Source organism: Chionomys nivalis, chromosome 18 (assembly GCF_950005125.1).
Source record: "Chionomys nivalis chromosome 18, mChiNiv1.1, whole genome shotgun sequence".
In the NCBI taxonomy this organism is placed as follows: domain Eukaryota; kingdom Metazoa; phylum Chordata; class Mammalia; order Rodentia; family Cricetidae; genus Chionomys; species Chionomys nivalis.
In genome coordinates this window covers 7,334,010-7,350,104 of record NC_080103.1, presented here as the reverse complement: position 1 = coordinate 7,350,104, position 16,095 = coordinate 7,334,010, and the positions used below count along the sequence as shown (strand labels likewise).

Genomic DNA, 16,095 nt, shown 5'->3' with positions numbered 1-16,095 from the left:
AAACAGGACTAGTGAGTTACACGGCAGCTCTGGATTTGAGTTTTGCAGAGTTTGCATCTTGATTTGTAGAGTAACTTTACTCACATTCCCACCCCCCGCCATTCTTCCCAGGAACTTGCCCGATCAGCTCTCATCAACTTTCTTGTTTGTAGCCATTCTGATTAGGTGAAATGGAATCTCATAGCATTTTAATTTGCATTTCCCTGGTTCTAAACCATTTTTTATAGCCAAAATTGTCTATCAGTACCTCCTTGGAAAGCCACAACATTCATACTTTAAAAAATGGGTTTCTCTATTTGAATACTTATCTAACTACAAATTCATTGTCTCTTAATTAAATGCTAGAAATCAAACAGAACAGGGGCTCCTCCCAGTAGGCACGGGGTTCCACTGTGAGATGAATATGCTCTCTGCAGTTTATAGGACACATCATTCCTTGTTAGAGACCTTGGCCTTGTCCTCTTCCTGCCCCGGTGCTTCAGCTGAAGTGAGCATTAGCAGACCTGACAAATCTCTAAACTTTCCTTACAGAGTTATGATCTTTTTCTTTTATGCTCTGGATTTGTGAAGCGTTGAAGCTGAGAGTTACAGAGGAGGAGCATGTACCTGCTACCTGGGGAGGGACAGAAAACAATGACAGTGAGACACCAGTATGTCTTTAAATAGAAGCTTTATTCTTGGTCAGAGTTAGGGACAGACACTGCTACTCCATAGTAAGAGTGGGGATTAGGGCCCAGGGTATCAAACAGAGAAAAGTCTCCAGGGATGGACTAGACAAGACTGGCTTTCTGTGGCCTGTGGGATTCTTGTTTCCTCCAAACTCTCTTGTCTCAGCCTCAGGATCCAGGTCAGCAGCAGCCCCCAGAGCTGTGGCCACAGCCTGAGCCCCCAGACTTTTGGCCACTGCCACGGTCACAGGAGCTGCCACGGTCACAGGAGCTGCCACGGTCACAGGAACTGGAGCTCCTGCGCCTGCATCTGTGGGACCTGCGCCTGTGGTGGCTCAGGAAGCAGCCTCCCTCAGAGCTGGGGACACTGCAGCCCCCAGAGCTTGTAGCACAGCAGGAGGAGGCTGCAGGCAGACACTGTGCTGTGCTCTTTGGGGGGCACTTGGGGGAGGGGCACTTGGGAGGAGGCTGGCACTGCTTCTGGTTCTGCTGGTAGGACATCTCGGCAGGAGTCAACCTGGTAAGCAAAGAAAACAATCATCAGTAATGTACAATCCAGTGTCTCTTTATCTCTGGAATTGTCTTCTTTCTGGGCCAAGAAATGCAGGAAGGTGGGAAAGCTGATGTGCATGGAATGCATTGGATCATGCCAGCTGCCTCCCACTCTGTTCTCTACCCAGACACCAGAAGCACAGGCCAAGTCTGTGTGTGAGTCTGGCATTTTCTGTCTTTGAAGAGGACCCAGCAGATGTACCTGCTAGGGAAAACTAAGCTGGAGTAGAGGTAGCATAGGAAGCAATGTGAACTCCTGAATGGAGGGAGGTGAAGTGTGGGGGTGGATGCTGAGCTCCTGGGTGTGGCCTTTTGTAGGTTGCAGAATTTTTGTCATTCCCTCACCCCCCACCCCCATGATTCTACCGTTTTGAATAATCACCTACTACAAACTCATTGTTTTTTAAATTGAATACCAGAAACTGCTTATCTTCCCCACTGCACCTCGTGGCTGGGTTTTTATGGAAGACCTTATCCCTCTTCTCTTTTCCCCTGAAATCATAGTGTTCCCTCCCAACTTCTCATGCCAGAGCCCACCCTTGCTGGATACTCACTCGATGCAGAAGATGCAGGAGAAGTCTGTGTCTGAGGATGCTGTGTCTGAGGAGCCCAGGGTCAGGGCTCTTTTATCCTGTGTAATTGGTGATGTCACCTGGGTATGCCCTTGCTTTCACAACCAGAGGAGGTGTTACCTGAACGCATGTCCAGCATTCTTTTTTTTTTTTTTTTTTAACTTCCATAAAGTCCAGTTAAGGATAGAACCAGGAAGAAGGAAGCTTGTCCAGGCCTCCCTCTGAGGTCTCCTGGAAACTGATCAGCGTTCCTTCTACCCTCCCTTCCTTCTTTCTACTTCCTTTTCTGTTTCCCTCTTTTGGGTCACATGCCTTGGAGTATTACTTCCCTTGTCATGATTGTGAATGGATTCTTTACCTGCGCACACACACAATATTTTCCAAGAACAAATCTTAAGGGATAAAATATTGTAATGTCCAAAGACCCCATGCTGCCCCGTAGACATGGGCAGATGTAATTCACTGCTGTCCCCTGAGTTCCAGAAGTGGAGTGCCTGGGAAGTGATGGGGGACTGTGTGGGGCTTTGGTGACAGTCCCTGGATGACCTCACAGCTTCTAACAGTAGTGTGGACTTACTGAGCACAGAGGGAGGGAAGCAAGCTGCTAACTTTTAATAGATAAATAAATGTACCACACAGATGGAGATGTTGTTAGTAAACTCATGTGGGCTGAAATCTGACTGAATTATTATATTATCATGCTACGTGCAAAGAAAAATATAATTTTGGCTATAGTTAATGGCTTATTTACATGCAGCTTAAATACTTTGGTTATTAAAATATCAAATCATGTATTTGCATTTTCTTACAGAGAAAAGTATTTGCGGCTTAGAACTAACCTGTAAAATGCAGGTGATGAGCAGTATACACAGTTAATTATATCATAATTAATTCTATTGTAAATAAAATATATAGTAAAGTATCTCAATATGTATGCCCATTAAACCTATATGATAATTTAAACTATTATGTTTTTTTCTCTCTTTGTTCTGACATTAACTGATGTTAATGCATTGTTTCCATTCTGGGCCAAGAACTGCAGGAAGGAGGGAAAGCTGATATGGATGGAATCCATTGGATCATTCCTGGTGCTTCTTTTCTACTCAGGCAGGCACTAGAGGCACAGGACGAGTCTGTGTGCAAATTCAGCCTTTTCTGTATTTGGAGAACACCCAGCAGATGCACCTGTTTGGGAAAAGCAGTCTGGAGTACAGGTGTTCCTAGTTATTTATGGCCCTTTGTGGACAGGACTTTCAAAGAATCTTAGGAACATAGCCCTGGATGAACAAAGTGAAGGAGGCAACAAGAGAAGGAATTTGCCTGCATTACTTTCTCTTCAGAAAGAAGCTCTTGGTCCCTGGTGCTTAGCTCAGTCTTAGCGTCATTGCAGTTCACGAGCCATTTCTCTTGCATTGTTGAGAGTCTGTAACTAGATAGTGGGAAAGGGGCTCAGATGAGTGGTGAAAATACAGACGGTTTCCACGGAGCCTCAGTGTTGCAGACACACAGGAAGAGAGGAATGGAAAATGACGTCTCTGTTCTCAGCAGCTGTGCTGGGCTGAGCGAGCCTCAGCAAATGCCCATAAATGTGGTCAGGTTACTTCTTGGTTCTCCTGAGAGCTCTGAGTCCACAACTCATGTCCCAATGTAATTCTTCAGGCGTGCCTTCGTATAAAGCAGTGGGCTCAACCTCACTAATGCTGCAACCCTTCTATACGGTTCCTCATGTTGTACGACCCCCAAGCATAAGATTACTTTCATTTCTACTTCATTACTGTAATTTTGCTGCTGTTACGAATCACAATGTAAACATCTTGTTTCCCAAGGGTCTTAGGTTACCCCTCTGAAAAAGTTGTCTGACCCTCAAAAGGGTCATAACCCACAGGTTAAGAACTTCTGGTATAGGTGATCACACAGAGGGCAGAGGTCAGCCAAATAGAGGTGATGTTAACAGCACCTTGGAATATAGCCTGACCTCATATGTGACTTCAGACAAACCAGATCCACTCCTTCTTAATGACCATCATTGTCTCTTTTCCTTGAATTTCTTCTCACTTGGTCATTAACTCCCAATTCCTGTCTTCAGCTGTGTGTGAACTGTGTGGTTAGCACTGTGACACAACTGTAATAGGAGGTCCGGCTTGTCTTTGCTGGTGCTTTATTATCACCCAAGGGAAGTGTACCAAATGATGGACTGCAGCTGTGGTGCACATAAAAGAGAAATTATAGGCTCTGTGGGGTATGTAAGAAAGGTCTTAACCTCATTAGGGATTCAGATCTTTGCATAATTGAATAGCTTTTCAATTGGCTTATTGTTCTATAGAAGCAGCTACAAATACTCCTCTCGGCTTAGAGAGGGTTCATCTTGAGTCATAAGGGCAGCAACAGGAGCAGTTCAATGGCTGGTCAATCACAAGGCTTCTGGGTGACTCAGTGAGGAGAAGAAGCTGCTAATTCCTCTGAGCCAGTCGGGCATTGAAGCCATGAACTGGGGCAAGAGAGCCTGACCCTGGTGGCCTGTGTCACCAGGGCTGTCTGACTGGCTTCTGTGACCATGTGACACACCTCTATGTAGATTCTAAGCAACCTGCGCAGTCTATTTGTGACTGCTTGAGCTGTTGGTCCTTCTTAGCTACTCTGATTTGGGCAAGTACAGTTATTGTGATCTCACCTTCCACATCACATCACAAATACGTTCAGAAGACACTCATGTTTCTAAAAATACACTTCTGAATAGATGTGGAAAACTTCAGATGGACATCAGTTCTAGGGAAGTGTGTGAAGTCACTGAGACAGGGCCTCACATCAAAATAAAGGGAAGCTAAAGACATAGAATCATTTCCACAGAAACAGAGAAGTGACTTAAAAAAAGTCAGCAGCAATCCATCAAAAAAAAGTTTCAACAAATAAATAGCATCTTCCATTTGAGAAAGGCAGAAAAGCCTTATGACTAACAAGCCGGACAGTGAAAATGGGCCCTTGGTTCATGAGATGGGGAGCAGTTCAGACATGGATCTATGATGTTTAGTGCCCAAAGTTAGACCTAGAATACATTTCAAACAAAGATACTAAGGCAGTTTACTGGAGGAAGGATGTGTTAGCATGGGCAGGAGAATGTGTCACAAGACCCCACCCCTAGGTGAAGAGCTACAGGCAATTGATGGCTGCCAAGGGAGGTAAAATCAGATGTTTTGTTTTGTTTTTTGTGAGTTTTTCCATATTCCTTTTTCTCCCTAAGGGCTGAGACCCAAGCCTAAGCAGTCATGTCTAAACACATGCGAATCTAGGCAATAGGAGGTGTGCTCAGTAGGTTGTGTGTGTGTATGGGGGTGGCGGTGCTACGTGAATATATGAACATGATGGGGTCATGAATTTGAGAGAGGATTGTTGTGGTCAGGGGACATGGGAGGAACTGGAGGGGAGTGTGGAAAGGATTCAAATGAAGCAAACACACTGATCTCATGTAGAAATCTTCAAACAAAATAAAATAACACAAAAATTTTAAAAAGGTGCTGAAGCAATTGGGCATCTTCATGTTAAGCAAAATATATTTAGTACTGCATGTTTATACATTTATACACATATTTCATATATGTATATATATGAAAGGCAAGGATAATAGATCAATGTATAAAACAAAATAAACACTTCTAAAATATAATATAGGACATAATTCTGTGACTTTAGTTACGTAATTCTTAATGGTAATTTTTCATATATGACAAAAAAGCATAATTCAAAAGGAAAATACTGAACTTCACAATTAAAACTACTGAGGTAGTGGTAGATGATTCCACATGCCTGTAGTGGTACATGACTAATTTCAGTACCCGAGAGACTGAAGCAGAAAGATCTTGTGTTTGAGGCCACCTTAGGTTACAATGAAAACACAGCAGAGAACAAACTAAATAATTAAAACTTCTGCTTTGCAAGTGACTGTTGGAGAATACATAATTAAAACTCACAGGTTCAAAAACTTGCAAAGCACAAATCTGATTGAAGTCTTGAGTCTAGAATATTCTAAAAGCAGCAAAACACATTAATAACAAAACAATCTGATTAAAATGGGAAATATTGAAAGAAAATGATATTTCAACAAAGACGGTCCATGGATGACAAATCAGCTCAGGGCATTACTCATTAGGGAAATGCAATCAGGAGCGAAATGACAGATGAACTGCACAGGTCACCATCTAAACTAAAGCTCTTACCTGGCAGTGTGGAATCCTGCCGAGGCTGGGGAGTGGCTAGCCTCAGCCACTGCTGGCAGAAAGATAAAATTTTTCTGCCATATTGGAAGTTTCTTCAAAAGTGTCCTTACAAATTAAATATATGCTCGCTGTTTCTAAAATTTAGTATTTATTCAAGGAAAACAAAAGTCATAGTCATAGGAAATCTCAGTGATGATATGTGTAGTGCTTAATTGTTTCAAACTCAAAGCCTCTTGAATGATATTCAACTTGTGAATGGATTAAGGAAAAACATGGTGTGTATATGTATATATGCATATATATGTATACATATATGCATATATACATACACACAATGAAACGCTATTTAACAATGAAGAAGGAAACTATTGATTTATAAAACAACAGGAACGAATCTAAGCACAAGAAACCATACCTTAAGTGCTACTCTCTTCTTCTCCCCCACCCCCGCTACACACATACATGTGGGCACACACACACACACACACACACACACACACAGGGCAAATGAGTTTCTATAGAAACAAAATACCTGTGTCCAGCCAAAGAAACAAGGAAGAGTCAAGACAACTGATAGGGTGGGAAATATGTGAATGTGAATGATACACCCTCTGAAGAGTTAATATACTAGTATATTAAGAATGCAAAGATCTCAGCCAGGTGATGGTGGAGCACACCTTTAATCCCAGCACTCAGGAGGCAGAGGTAGTTTTTGAGGTCAGCCTGGTCTACAAGAGCTAGTTCCAGGACAGAAAGAACTATCTCAAAAAACAAAAACAAAACAAAACAAAAAGAAACAAAACAAAAGAAAAGAAAAGAATGCAGAGATCTCAATAGCAAGGAATAAAAGTAAACTGGGCTTAAAAATGGAGGTTTTATCCCTAATTACCAAAGAAATGCAAATTAAAGGCACAATAAGACTTAGGCTCACACTTGTTAGAACAGCTATTACTAAAGATGCAAGAAAGAACAAGCATTGCCTATAATTTGGGGGAGGGGGAAGAATACTTATTGGAAGTGTAAAGTGTGTCAGCCTTTATAAAAGATAGTATAAAGGTTCTGAAAAACTTAAAAATTAGCTTCTGTGTGATTCTCAGTATCACCAGGTGTGTGTATATCCAAAGGGAAGAGATAGTCATACACTGAAAAGATACATACACACTATGTTTGTTGCAGTGCCATTTGTAAGATCCATAATAAGGAATCCTCTTAAATGTATATCTGTGGGTGAATGCTTGTAGAACATGGGACACATGTAAGCAACAGAATATTAATCTGCCTTAAAAGTAGGTAAATCCTGTTATTCTGTGACACCATGAATGAATGATCCAGGGAGATATTACATTAAGTGAAATAAATCATGGACAGAAAGGTCAGTTTTTCGTGATGTCATTTGCATTTGGATTCTAGAATGAATTGCACTCGCGGACACAGAGTGTAGGATGGGGGTTGCCAGATACTCAGGGTGGGATTAGGAGACTGAGGAGACCTTCCTTCTTAATAACAAAAGTTGTGAGTCTTGTCATTTCTAGAGTGCTAGGTCCCCCTTCTGTAACTGGTTCCAGGTGTCTTTCTGTGCCCTTGTTGTACACATGGCATCCCTATGGAACTGCCCTTTCTCTGCTGCCACTCTCAGAGGATCCTTGAAGCTCCCTTCATATCAAGCTTTGGTCTGCAGTGCAATGGGGACTTGACTTATAAAGGCCAGGGCTTTACGCTTGAACTCTTCATAGGTGCATCCAGGTTAGCACTGGTCTTCTCAGATCAAATGCATCTAATTTCTGAGTGAAGGGTGTGCCGTGTACCTCTCCACGTTAACGCTGTTGAGTGACGAAACAGGGTTAGAGCTTGTGAATGAATGTGCAAAGCTGAGAATGTCTGGGAAAGAACAAAAGGAAGTGATTTTGCAGTCACAAGTCCCTCCTGGTTCCACCTTATGAGTTCTTTAGGCACGTGCACAGGAAAGCCCTGGAGGCCATCACTGGGAAGTAGCTAGCACTGTCACCTCCCGCGTTGTGAAAACAACAGCATGCTCCGGTGATGCTTCACAAGCTCTAACAGGATAAAAAGGCTTCTGCCCTGGGCTCCTCATCCACAGCCTGCTCAGAATCCCTCCGCTCTCCGTTGCATCTGGTACGTGACCATGTGGGACCATTTCATCATGTGGGAGTGTGTGGGACAGACAAGCCAGATCTAAACCAGAACCTTAGGAAGAGGCCCACAATGGGTAGTGGTGGGGTGGGGGGAGGTAATGGTGAGGGAGGAAGGAGTCTTGGTGTTGGTCAGGGAGCTTTTGTTCGGAGTGTATTGTTAGGGATGCATGCTGGTCTCTGTGACAGTCATGCTCTGTACAGGTGGATGTGTGCCTCCTCTTTACTTCATAGAAATCTTGGCTTTTGAAGCCGATAGGTCATGGGAGGCCTGTGTGTGACAGACTAAGTCAATCGATGCTCACTGGAAGCCTCTCGACAATGTTTCTATTATACTTTTCTAGGTCAAATTCCTGCCGAGATGTCCTACCAGCAGAGCCAGAAGCAGTGCCAGCCTCCTCCCAAGTGCCCCTCCCCCAAGTGCCCCCCAAAGAGCACAGCACAGTGTCTGCCTGCAGCCTCCTCCTGCTGTGCTACAAGCTCTGGGGGCTGCAGTGTCCCCAGCTCTGAGGGAGGCTGCTTCCTGAGCCACCACAGGCGCAGGTCCCACAGATGCAGGCGCAGGAGCTCCAGTTCCTGTGACCGTGGCAGCGGTCAGCAGTCTGGGGGCTCAGGCTGTGGCCACAGCTCTGGGGGCTGTTGCTGACCTGGATCCTGAGGCTGAGACAAGAGAGTTTGGAGGAAACCAAGAGTACCAAGCAGTAGCACCATCTTGGCTCAATCTTTCTCAGTCATCCTAATCTCTCTTGGCCTAAGTGTTCTTGGTTCCTTCTGGTAGATTTTCCAAAAAGCCTGGTTACCTTGCCATTCTGATATTACATCACTGTGTCTGGCCATGTAGACAAATAAAACTTTCAATAACACCTGAGTGTTACCTGTCCCTTGATTTATTCCACCAAAGGCTGCTCACAAGGTCTTTCCTTTCTCAGCTCTTTGAAGGTACGATATACCCAACACCTGAGATTATATTGGTTTCAGAATGAAGAAATCATGCCTTGGATTCTTCTTCATACCAAGGGATTATGTGGGAACTTAAAGGATAGGAGTGTGGGTGGAAGGGTGCTGTGGGACAATGGTGTATACCCTGTCACTTGTATTTTAAATACACGTTGAGTGGCCAGTAGCCAGGCAGGAAGTTTAGGTGGGGTGACTAAAATTCTGGGAAGAGGGAAGTTGCAGTCTGCAGTCATCACCCAGACACAGAGGAAGCAAGATGAAAAAGGTACTCACTGAAAAAGGTACCAAGCCACATGGCTAACACATACAAGAATTATGGGCTAATATAAGTTGTAAGAATTAATAAGAAGCCTGAGCTAGATTGATGATTATATTAAATATCACCATAGAACCTTCGTCCAGCGACAGATAGAAACACAGGCAGAGTCCCACATCACAGCACTGGACTGAGCTCCCAAGGTTCAGTTGAAGAGTAGAAGAAATGATAATATGAGCAAAGAGGTCAAGACCATGAGGGATTCACCCACTGAAACAGTTTAACTGATGGGAGCTCACCAACTCCAGCTGGACTGGGAAGGAACAAGCATAGAACCAAGCTAGTCCCTCTGAATGTGGTTGACAGTTGTATGGCTGGGGCAGACTGAGGGGCCACTGGCAGTGGCACTGGGATTTGTCTCTGCTGCATGTACCTGCTTTTTGGGATTCTATTCTCTTTGTATATATACCTTGTTCAGCCTAGATGTAGTGGGGAGGGCCTTGGACCTTCCACACATCAAGGTGCCTTGCCCTCTCTTAGGATTGGAGGGGGATGTAGTAGGAGGATGTGTGGAGGGAATGGGAGGAGAGGAGGGAGTGGGAATTTGGATTGGTATTTTTTTAAAATCTAATAAAATAAATAAAGAAGCATGAGTTAGTAGACCAATCAGTTTATAATTAATATAGACCTCTGTGTGATTTTTTTGGAACTTAACAATTGCGGGAACCGAGCAGGACAGAAACCCCTGTCAACAGAAAGGGAGAAGGGTTAGGGGTTTTCTGAAGGCTCTCATGGGGAAAGGGCTGGCTTTCCGTCTGTAGCTTTAGGGTCGGCACTATTTGATACTGAAACCCCTAGTCTCTGTGTAGGATGGCAGGAAGTATGAGAAAGATGGCAAGAATGAGAGCAAAGGATGGAGGATGTGGAGAACAGTCTGTAGGTCAGGCCAAGCTACCCATGATAGATCCCAGAGGCTGAATTAAGTGATAGAAAAGTTGGCAAACTCTGAAGAAAGTGAAGTTGGGGATTTTCTGTAGGTGTTGAAAAAAAGCTGAGAAAAAAGGATGTAAGAAGTGTCTCATGGGCTACAGATTGTAGACTTCAATTTCTCTCACAGGATGAAGAGCCAAATGATGCATTATTGGTAACAGGCCCTATCTGAGGTCACCTGTTTCATCTTCAGAGTGGAGCAGTATGTAATGTACTGTGAACCAAGGTGTCCATGTGAACTGTGGGTGTGGCTTCATTTTGATGGCTTGGGTTTTGAGATGTTACAGAATATATGCCCTATAGTTCTGGAACAAACTTTAGAAAGGTGCCCAGACCTTGCCTATATGTTGAAGTTGTGTATAATTTGAGACCGGGCTTGGAGGCTCTAGGCTAAGGATAAAATCCATGTCATGTGTTGGGAATTTAAGTCAGATAAAATACCTTGAATAGCTTTGCTTCTTCATTTTCTCTAAAAGCCAGCTGGAAACTTATGTATTAATATTCTTGCACACATACCTTTTTTTATGAAAGAGAAGGAACCACACCCAATGGTAGTCTGTGCCTGAGACAGAGTGTTCTGAGAGAGTGGCCACAGACATGGGACTTCCATTTGAGCAGGATGGAAGATCCACATGATAGGCTTCTTGATCTCAAGATGCTCTTCGGGAATACTCTACAGAGTCAGAATTAAAACGCATCACAGATAAAAGGGAGAGAATGGACAAACTCTTTTTGAGAACATACAGCCTCACATTTAGCTCTACTGAACACCTAGACCCATAAACACTGGCGAATCTGTTGGTTCACCTAGAGCTCAGGGGAACCTTGTGCAGTTCATGGTGGATAAACAAAGATTCATCAGTCAAGTTCCAGCTGCAGGGAAGATTAGCAGTCAAAGCCCAGCTCTGTAGACTCAACAGCTGAACAAAGCATCTAACCCCTCTGTCTACTCCCCTCACCCAAAACTTGGAGAACTAAAAGGTTCATGTTAATATATGTAGTAAAGCCAAACATTTTTTAAATGCTAATTCTTACCACTTGTTCTTTAATTGAAAACTGAGAAACAAGGCTCAGAGTTCAGAAGCTTCTAAGTCAGACTTGAGCTTCTAACCACAGTGCACCATCTGGATTCTTGCTGTTGGTAAAACTAAAGGGGATGGGCCAAGAAAGAAGCAGAGCCAATGACCCGATCTGGCTGGTTATTAGAATAGCCATATAATTAATTACATCTAGCCTTGTTGCTAAAAATATTTCCTAATAGATGAAGTCCTTGTGGATAGAAGAAAAGAAGAAAAATTGGTTCTTTGGACTTGATTATGTTATTGACATGGGTCAGAGTTGAAGCAGTGGGGCAGGGCTGGGGCACCTCTGGAGATGCCCAGGTTCTTTGTACCAGTACACAGAAGTATACCAGGGACATATGGTTAGAAATAGAAATATTTACTAATAAAGAGAAATACTCTGGAGAGTGGGCTAGAGAGCAGGGGAATGCATAATCTCAGAATTGCTGGCTCTCAGGACCCTTCATCCCCACTTACCTAGCACCCACTTTCTCCCAGGGTTTGCTTGGAAATTGTATTTGTTTTCTTTCCTATGCTTGCTATACATACTACATATTGCTCATGTAAGTGAGGGGTCCCCGTTGTCACGAATGATGGCTTCATTCATATGCTAATTTTGAGAGCTTACTCTTTATCTCTTTAGTCTCTGGTCACAGTTAGGATGCAACCAAAAGCTTGCTCAGTAACCATCAATTTGCTTTATCATCATTTCATCCACAAATAGTTGCCAAGTATCCACAAATGTGCCATATACCATTCTAGGCACTGGGTTACCATGGAAGCAAAGTTCGCATTTCCTTAGAACGGACGCCCATCTGAGTGAACATTTTCCAGTTTGGTACTTGTGCATTCTCATTGTGTAGGCTGTTGCATTTGTATCCTCTTTGGTAGTAGTCAGCAGTGTAGGGTGGATAAATCCAGGCCTCAGCATGAGGCATGAAAGTTAAGGCATGAAAATGCTTGGTTGCACAGAGCGTTGGGAAGTCAGACTGTGACTACTGGATTCTAGCAGAGTCAGCAGCTTTAGTAATGTGGGAATTCAGCAGACCCTGGTTATTGCTGTTCACATGACATCACCCGGTACAAAAGAGGAGACAGGGACAAGACACACGCGTGACTGGTGCTGGTTCTGGAGTTTACAGATTGTTCTCCAAGGTTCTTCTCAAATGTTTAATCCTAGTCTACAAGTCAGTAGCACCCCTCGTGCTGTTCCCACAGCAGAATCCCCAGCACATGACCATGCTGCTACTACAGAGGTCACAATTCCAACCCTAGCATCCACAGTAAGCAGCTGCAGTGGCTTAAGCAGCAATGCCCTCAGAACTGAGTTCACTGCAGCCACCAGAGCTTGTAGCACTAGAAGGAAGCTGCAGGCAGACACTGTGCTGGGTTCTTTGGGGACACTTAGTCAAGGAACACTTGGGAGGAACACAGCTGCTGGTTCAGTGGCAGGATGTTTCAGCAGAAGTCAATGAGTCTTCTCAAAGTAAAGTAAAGTAATAAGACAAAACAAAACAAACAAACAAAATGCAGCAATGTATAAGCTTCAGGCTAGTGTCTCCTCATTCTTAGGTTGGAGATACTTAGCCTTTCATTCAGTCAAGATCTAAAGAAGGGAAATGGGTTGTTTTGGAATCAAATTTTGGTCAAGTGAGTTATGGGTCTTCCCCCTATATCTTTCAGGAGAAGGGCATTTGGCATCCTTTTGGGCAACCCTTCCCTTCTGCACTGTACAGGTTATCACATAGACTGCATGTGAACAGTGCCCCCTGCAGGTATTCAACGAACAAGACATGCACTACATGGGTCATTACAATGACCCATTGCTTTCAAGAGGTCTCATCTCTCCGTCTGTGAAGAATGTGAAAATCAGTGAGGGTTTGAGGAGTCAGCAAGTGTCTTACTAGGCATGAGAGGAAGGGGATGGGATCCCGAGGTCAGTCTCATCACAGATGCTGCCATGACTCATAGATCTTCATCTTCATCCCATTCTTCCACTGTTGCCTACCGTCCACCAGGGCCAATTGATTTGAGCTGACTGCTATTTTCATCTAACTTTAATTATTACCCAAATGATAAATTAGCCTTTGGTTCAATCTATAGTAAGACAAGACAAAATGTTGTAGATGTTACAGAAAGAGTAATACAGATTTTTTTTTTTTTTTTTTTTTTTTTTGAGACAGGGTTTCTCTGTCTAACAGTCCCGACTGTCCTGGAACTTGCTTTGTAGACCAGGCTGGCCTCAAACTCACAGAGATTTGCCTGTCTCTGCCTCCCGAGTGCTGGGATTAAAGGCATGTGCTACCACTGCCCAGCCAAAATAATAGATTTTTAATGGCATTAATTTCTCTTGTAATAACCTTCCCCCTTTCTTTGTTCTTCACTTTGAGCATGTGCAATACTGTGAGTTCTTTAAAGAGTCCTATAGAGTTATTCAGTTGGAAGGTTGTCTGCTTTACACGTATAAGACCGTGAATTTTGTCCCTAGTGCCACAAGAAAGAGATTCCATAGAAATACGAAGAAGGAAATAAGCATTTCCGACAGAGAGCTGGTGAAAGGCTGGAACAGGGAGGAATGTTTCAGGATCATGCTTCAGTCTGTACATTGGGGTCCTTGAACTCTGCTCCAATCAGCCTCAGGACTCGGCTAGAAGTGACCTTGACTCTGTGTCCCCAACATTCTTTTCTCAACTTTTCTTGAAGATGCTACAATAAACTTAGTTAAGTACAAGGGAAAACAATGAGCATCTGTGAAATGCAAGACTAAGTGGTGAGGCTGAGAGGAATGTCTTAAAAACAAAGTCTGTTTCTAGACGAATAGTACGAGCACCAAATCCAGTGGTGATGAGTATTCCTAAAGAAGAAATTCAGGTCACTTGTGATGTTCTGTAGGCTGGGGTTCAGAGAGGCCTGCAACAGTAATATTTTTACTTTTTAGTTACATTTTCTCTTTAAGTATAAGCAGAGGCCATTTACAATCCAAATTTAGGTGGTCTTGGGTCTTTACTGGGCAAGAGCCACGACATAACACACGGTACCTGGATTAGTTAGGAGTCCAGTGATTAAAATGTGTCAGAGACACTTGTTCGAGTTGTCATGGAACACAAGCAGACTTCCTGGTGGCTTTCCTATTGGAGGATTCCATTCCAGGTTCACCCTGAGAAGGTGAGTCATTATCCCCACCCTGCAGGAGGTACAGACAGGAAGAGAAGACATCCGGTGAGGACAGAAAACTGAGTCATCAGAGCTCTGGGTAATCCCAGATAGAGTATCCTCATGGTTCTGGCACTGTGTGACCAGCAGAGAAATTGTGAAGACTGAACCTGGTTCAGCTGATTGGACCTTCGGAAGAGTTCATCATCTGGCTATGCTACTTGACCTAATAGGAGCACACAATGCAGGCTTACATTCAGAAGTTCATTTCTGCCAAGGTACATCAGTGACACAATAACAGACAAGATTATGAATTTCCATGCAAATCTACGTGATAATTGACAAGTCATTTCCTTTCCAGTCAGATCAGCATGCTGTATATGCTACAGAAATACCTTGTCATGGGCTTTTGCATAACATGGAATTTTAGGTAACACCCCATCATGTTCTTCTCCCACCCCCACATCATGTGAAATTCAGTGGGATCATGTATAAGGAGTATGGACGAAGAGCCTGGCATGCTGACTTGGTTTCTGATTTAAGCATATCTCCTCTGCTCCCAGTTCTGGTTCTTGTCTAGTTCCCAAAACTCTTTCTACATGATAAATCCCTGGTCCATTTCTTCTAAAACATTTATTAATTGAATTTTTAGAGGCTTACATACTGTTGTGAAATGATTTTTTCCAGGTCTCCGAAGTGGAGGACAATAGGTAAAGTTCCATTCTGTCTGAAGAAAATAGACGCAGGTGTAGCTTTGTGGGGTTGGAGCTTACACTACACTGGAAAAAGTGCCTTGCGGCTTCACTGATTGTCTCCACCTGCATTAAAAGCCGTACAAAGAGAGGCTGGAATGGTGGATTCCTAGTCATTGATTGTAATCTTAGTGTAAAGTTTTGTGGCGTGCTTCTCTTCCTCTTGGTGAAAAGGAGCAACACATTCCCTTACACTTCAAGGAGCCCCAAAAGGGCCACCCATAAGGCTACGGTGTCTCCAAAAAAATTAGATGAACATTTCAGTCCATGCTTAGACTTTCACATTGTATTTGTTCTCTAATCATGTCATGATTAATTAAGGAGAAATAGTTGGCAAAGGAAGTGGACAGCATGCAATTTGCCTAAATGCAAACTATCTGATAGAGCAAGGGGACACTGCATCTGTTCTGTACTCATAAATGCAAAAATGAATGCTGAAACACACACACACACACAGAGAGAGAGAGAGAGAGAGAGAGAGAGAGAGAGAGAGAGAGAGAAGCCATGCCGCTGTTGTGCTGCTGGGAGTCCTGCAGGTCACATGTCCACCTCTAGAAAGTCAAGGTGAAAATCAACAGCAGGACCAAATGAAGGGATATTTCTTTTATTCTCAGAAAAGAAAAAAAGAACTGCCTAAATCGTGGAGGGGAAAGACGACACTCCAGTTAATTCTTATTAGCACTGGGAAGATATTATTTGAAGTGAAGGCTCATGTTGAATTAAACTGGATTAGGCTGGGGGTGTTGTTGTTATTGGTGCTGGTGTGTGTGTGT

General features: G+C 43.4%; 2 protein-coding genes across 2 annotated transcripts; one reads left to right on the top strand and one right to left on the bottom strand.

The window, feature by feature from the left end:
• Window positions 1-848: 848 nt before the first annotated feature.
• Window positions 849-1,169, bottom strand: LOC130890171 (late cornified envelope protein 3D-like). The gene has a single exon (XM_057794184.1). It carries the CDS (start codon window positions 1,167-1,169, stop codon window positions 849-851), a length of 321 nt encoding a protein of 106 aa, XP_057650167.1.
• A 7,345-nt stretch (window positions 1,170-8,514) lies between these two features.
• Window positions 8,515-8,799, top strand: LOC130890176 (late cornified envelope protein 3D-like). Its single transcript, XM_057794191.1, has one exon. It carries the CDS (start codon window positions 8,515-8,517, stop codon window positions 8,797-8,799), a length of 285 nt encoding a protein of 94 aa, XP_057650174.1.
• Window positions 8,800-16,095: the final 7,296 nt, after the last annotated feature.

Bases quoted from the DNA above. Each gene is read 5' to 3' on its own strand.
- LOC130890176 (XM_057794191.1), top strand. From the start codon at position 8,515: ATGTCCTACCAGCAGAGCCAGAAGCAGTGCCAGCCTCCTCCCAAGTGC.
- LOC130890171 (XM_057794184.1), bottom strand. From the start codon at position 1,169: ATGTCCTACCAGCAGAACCAGAAGCAGTGCCAGCCTCCTCCCAAGTGC.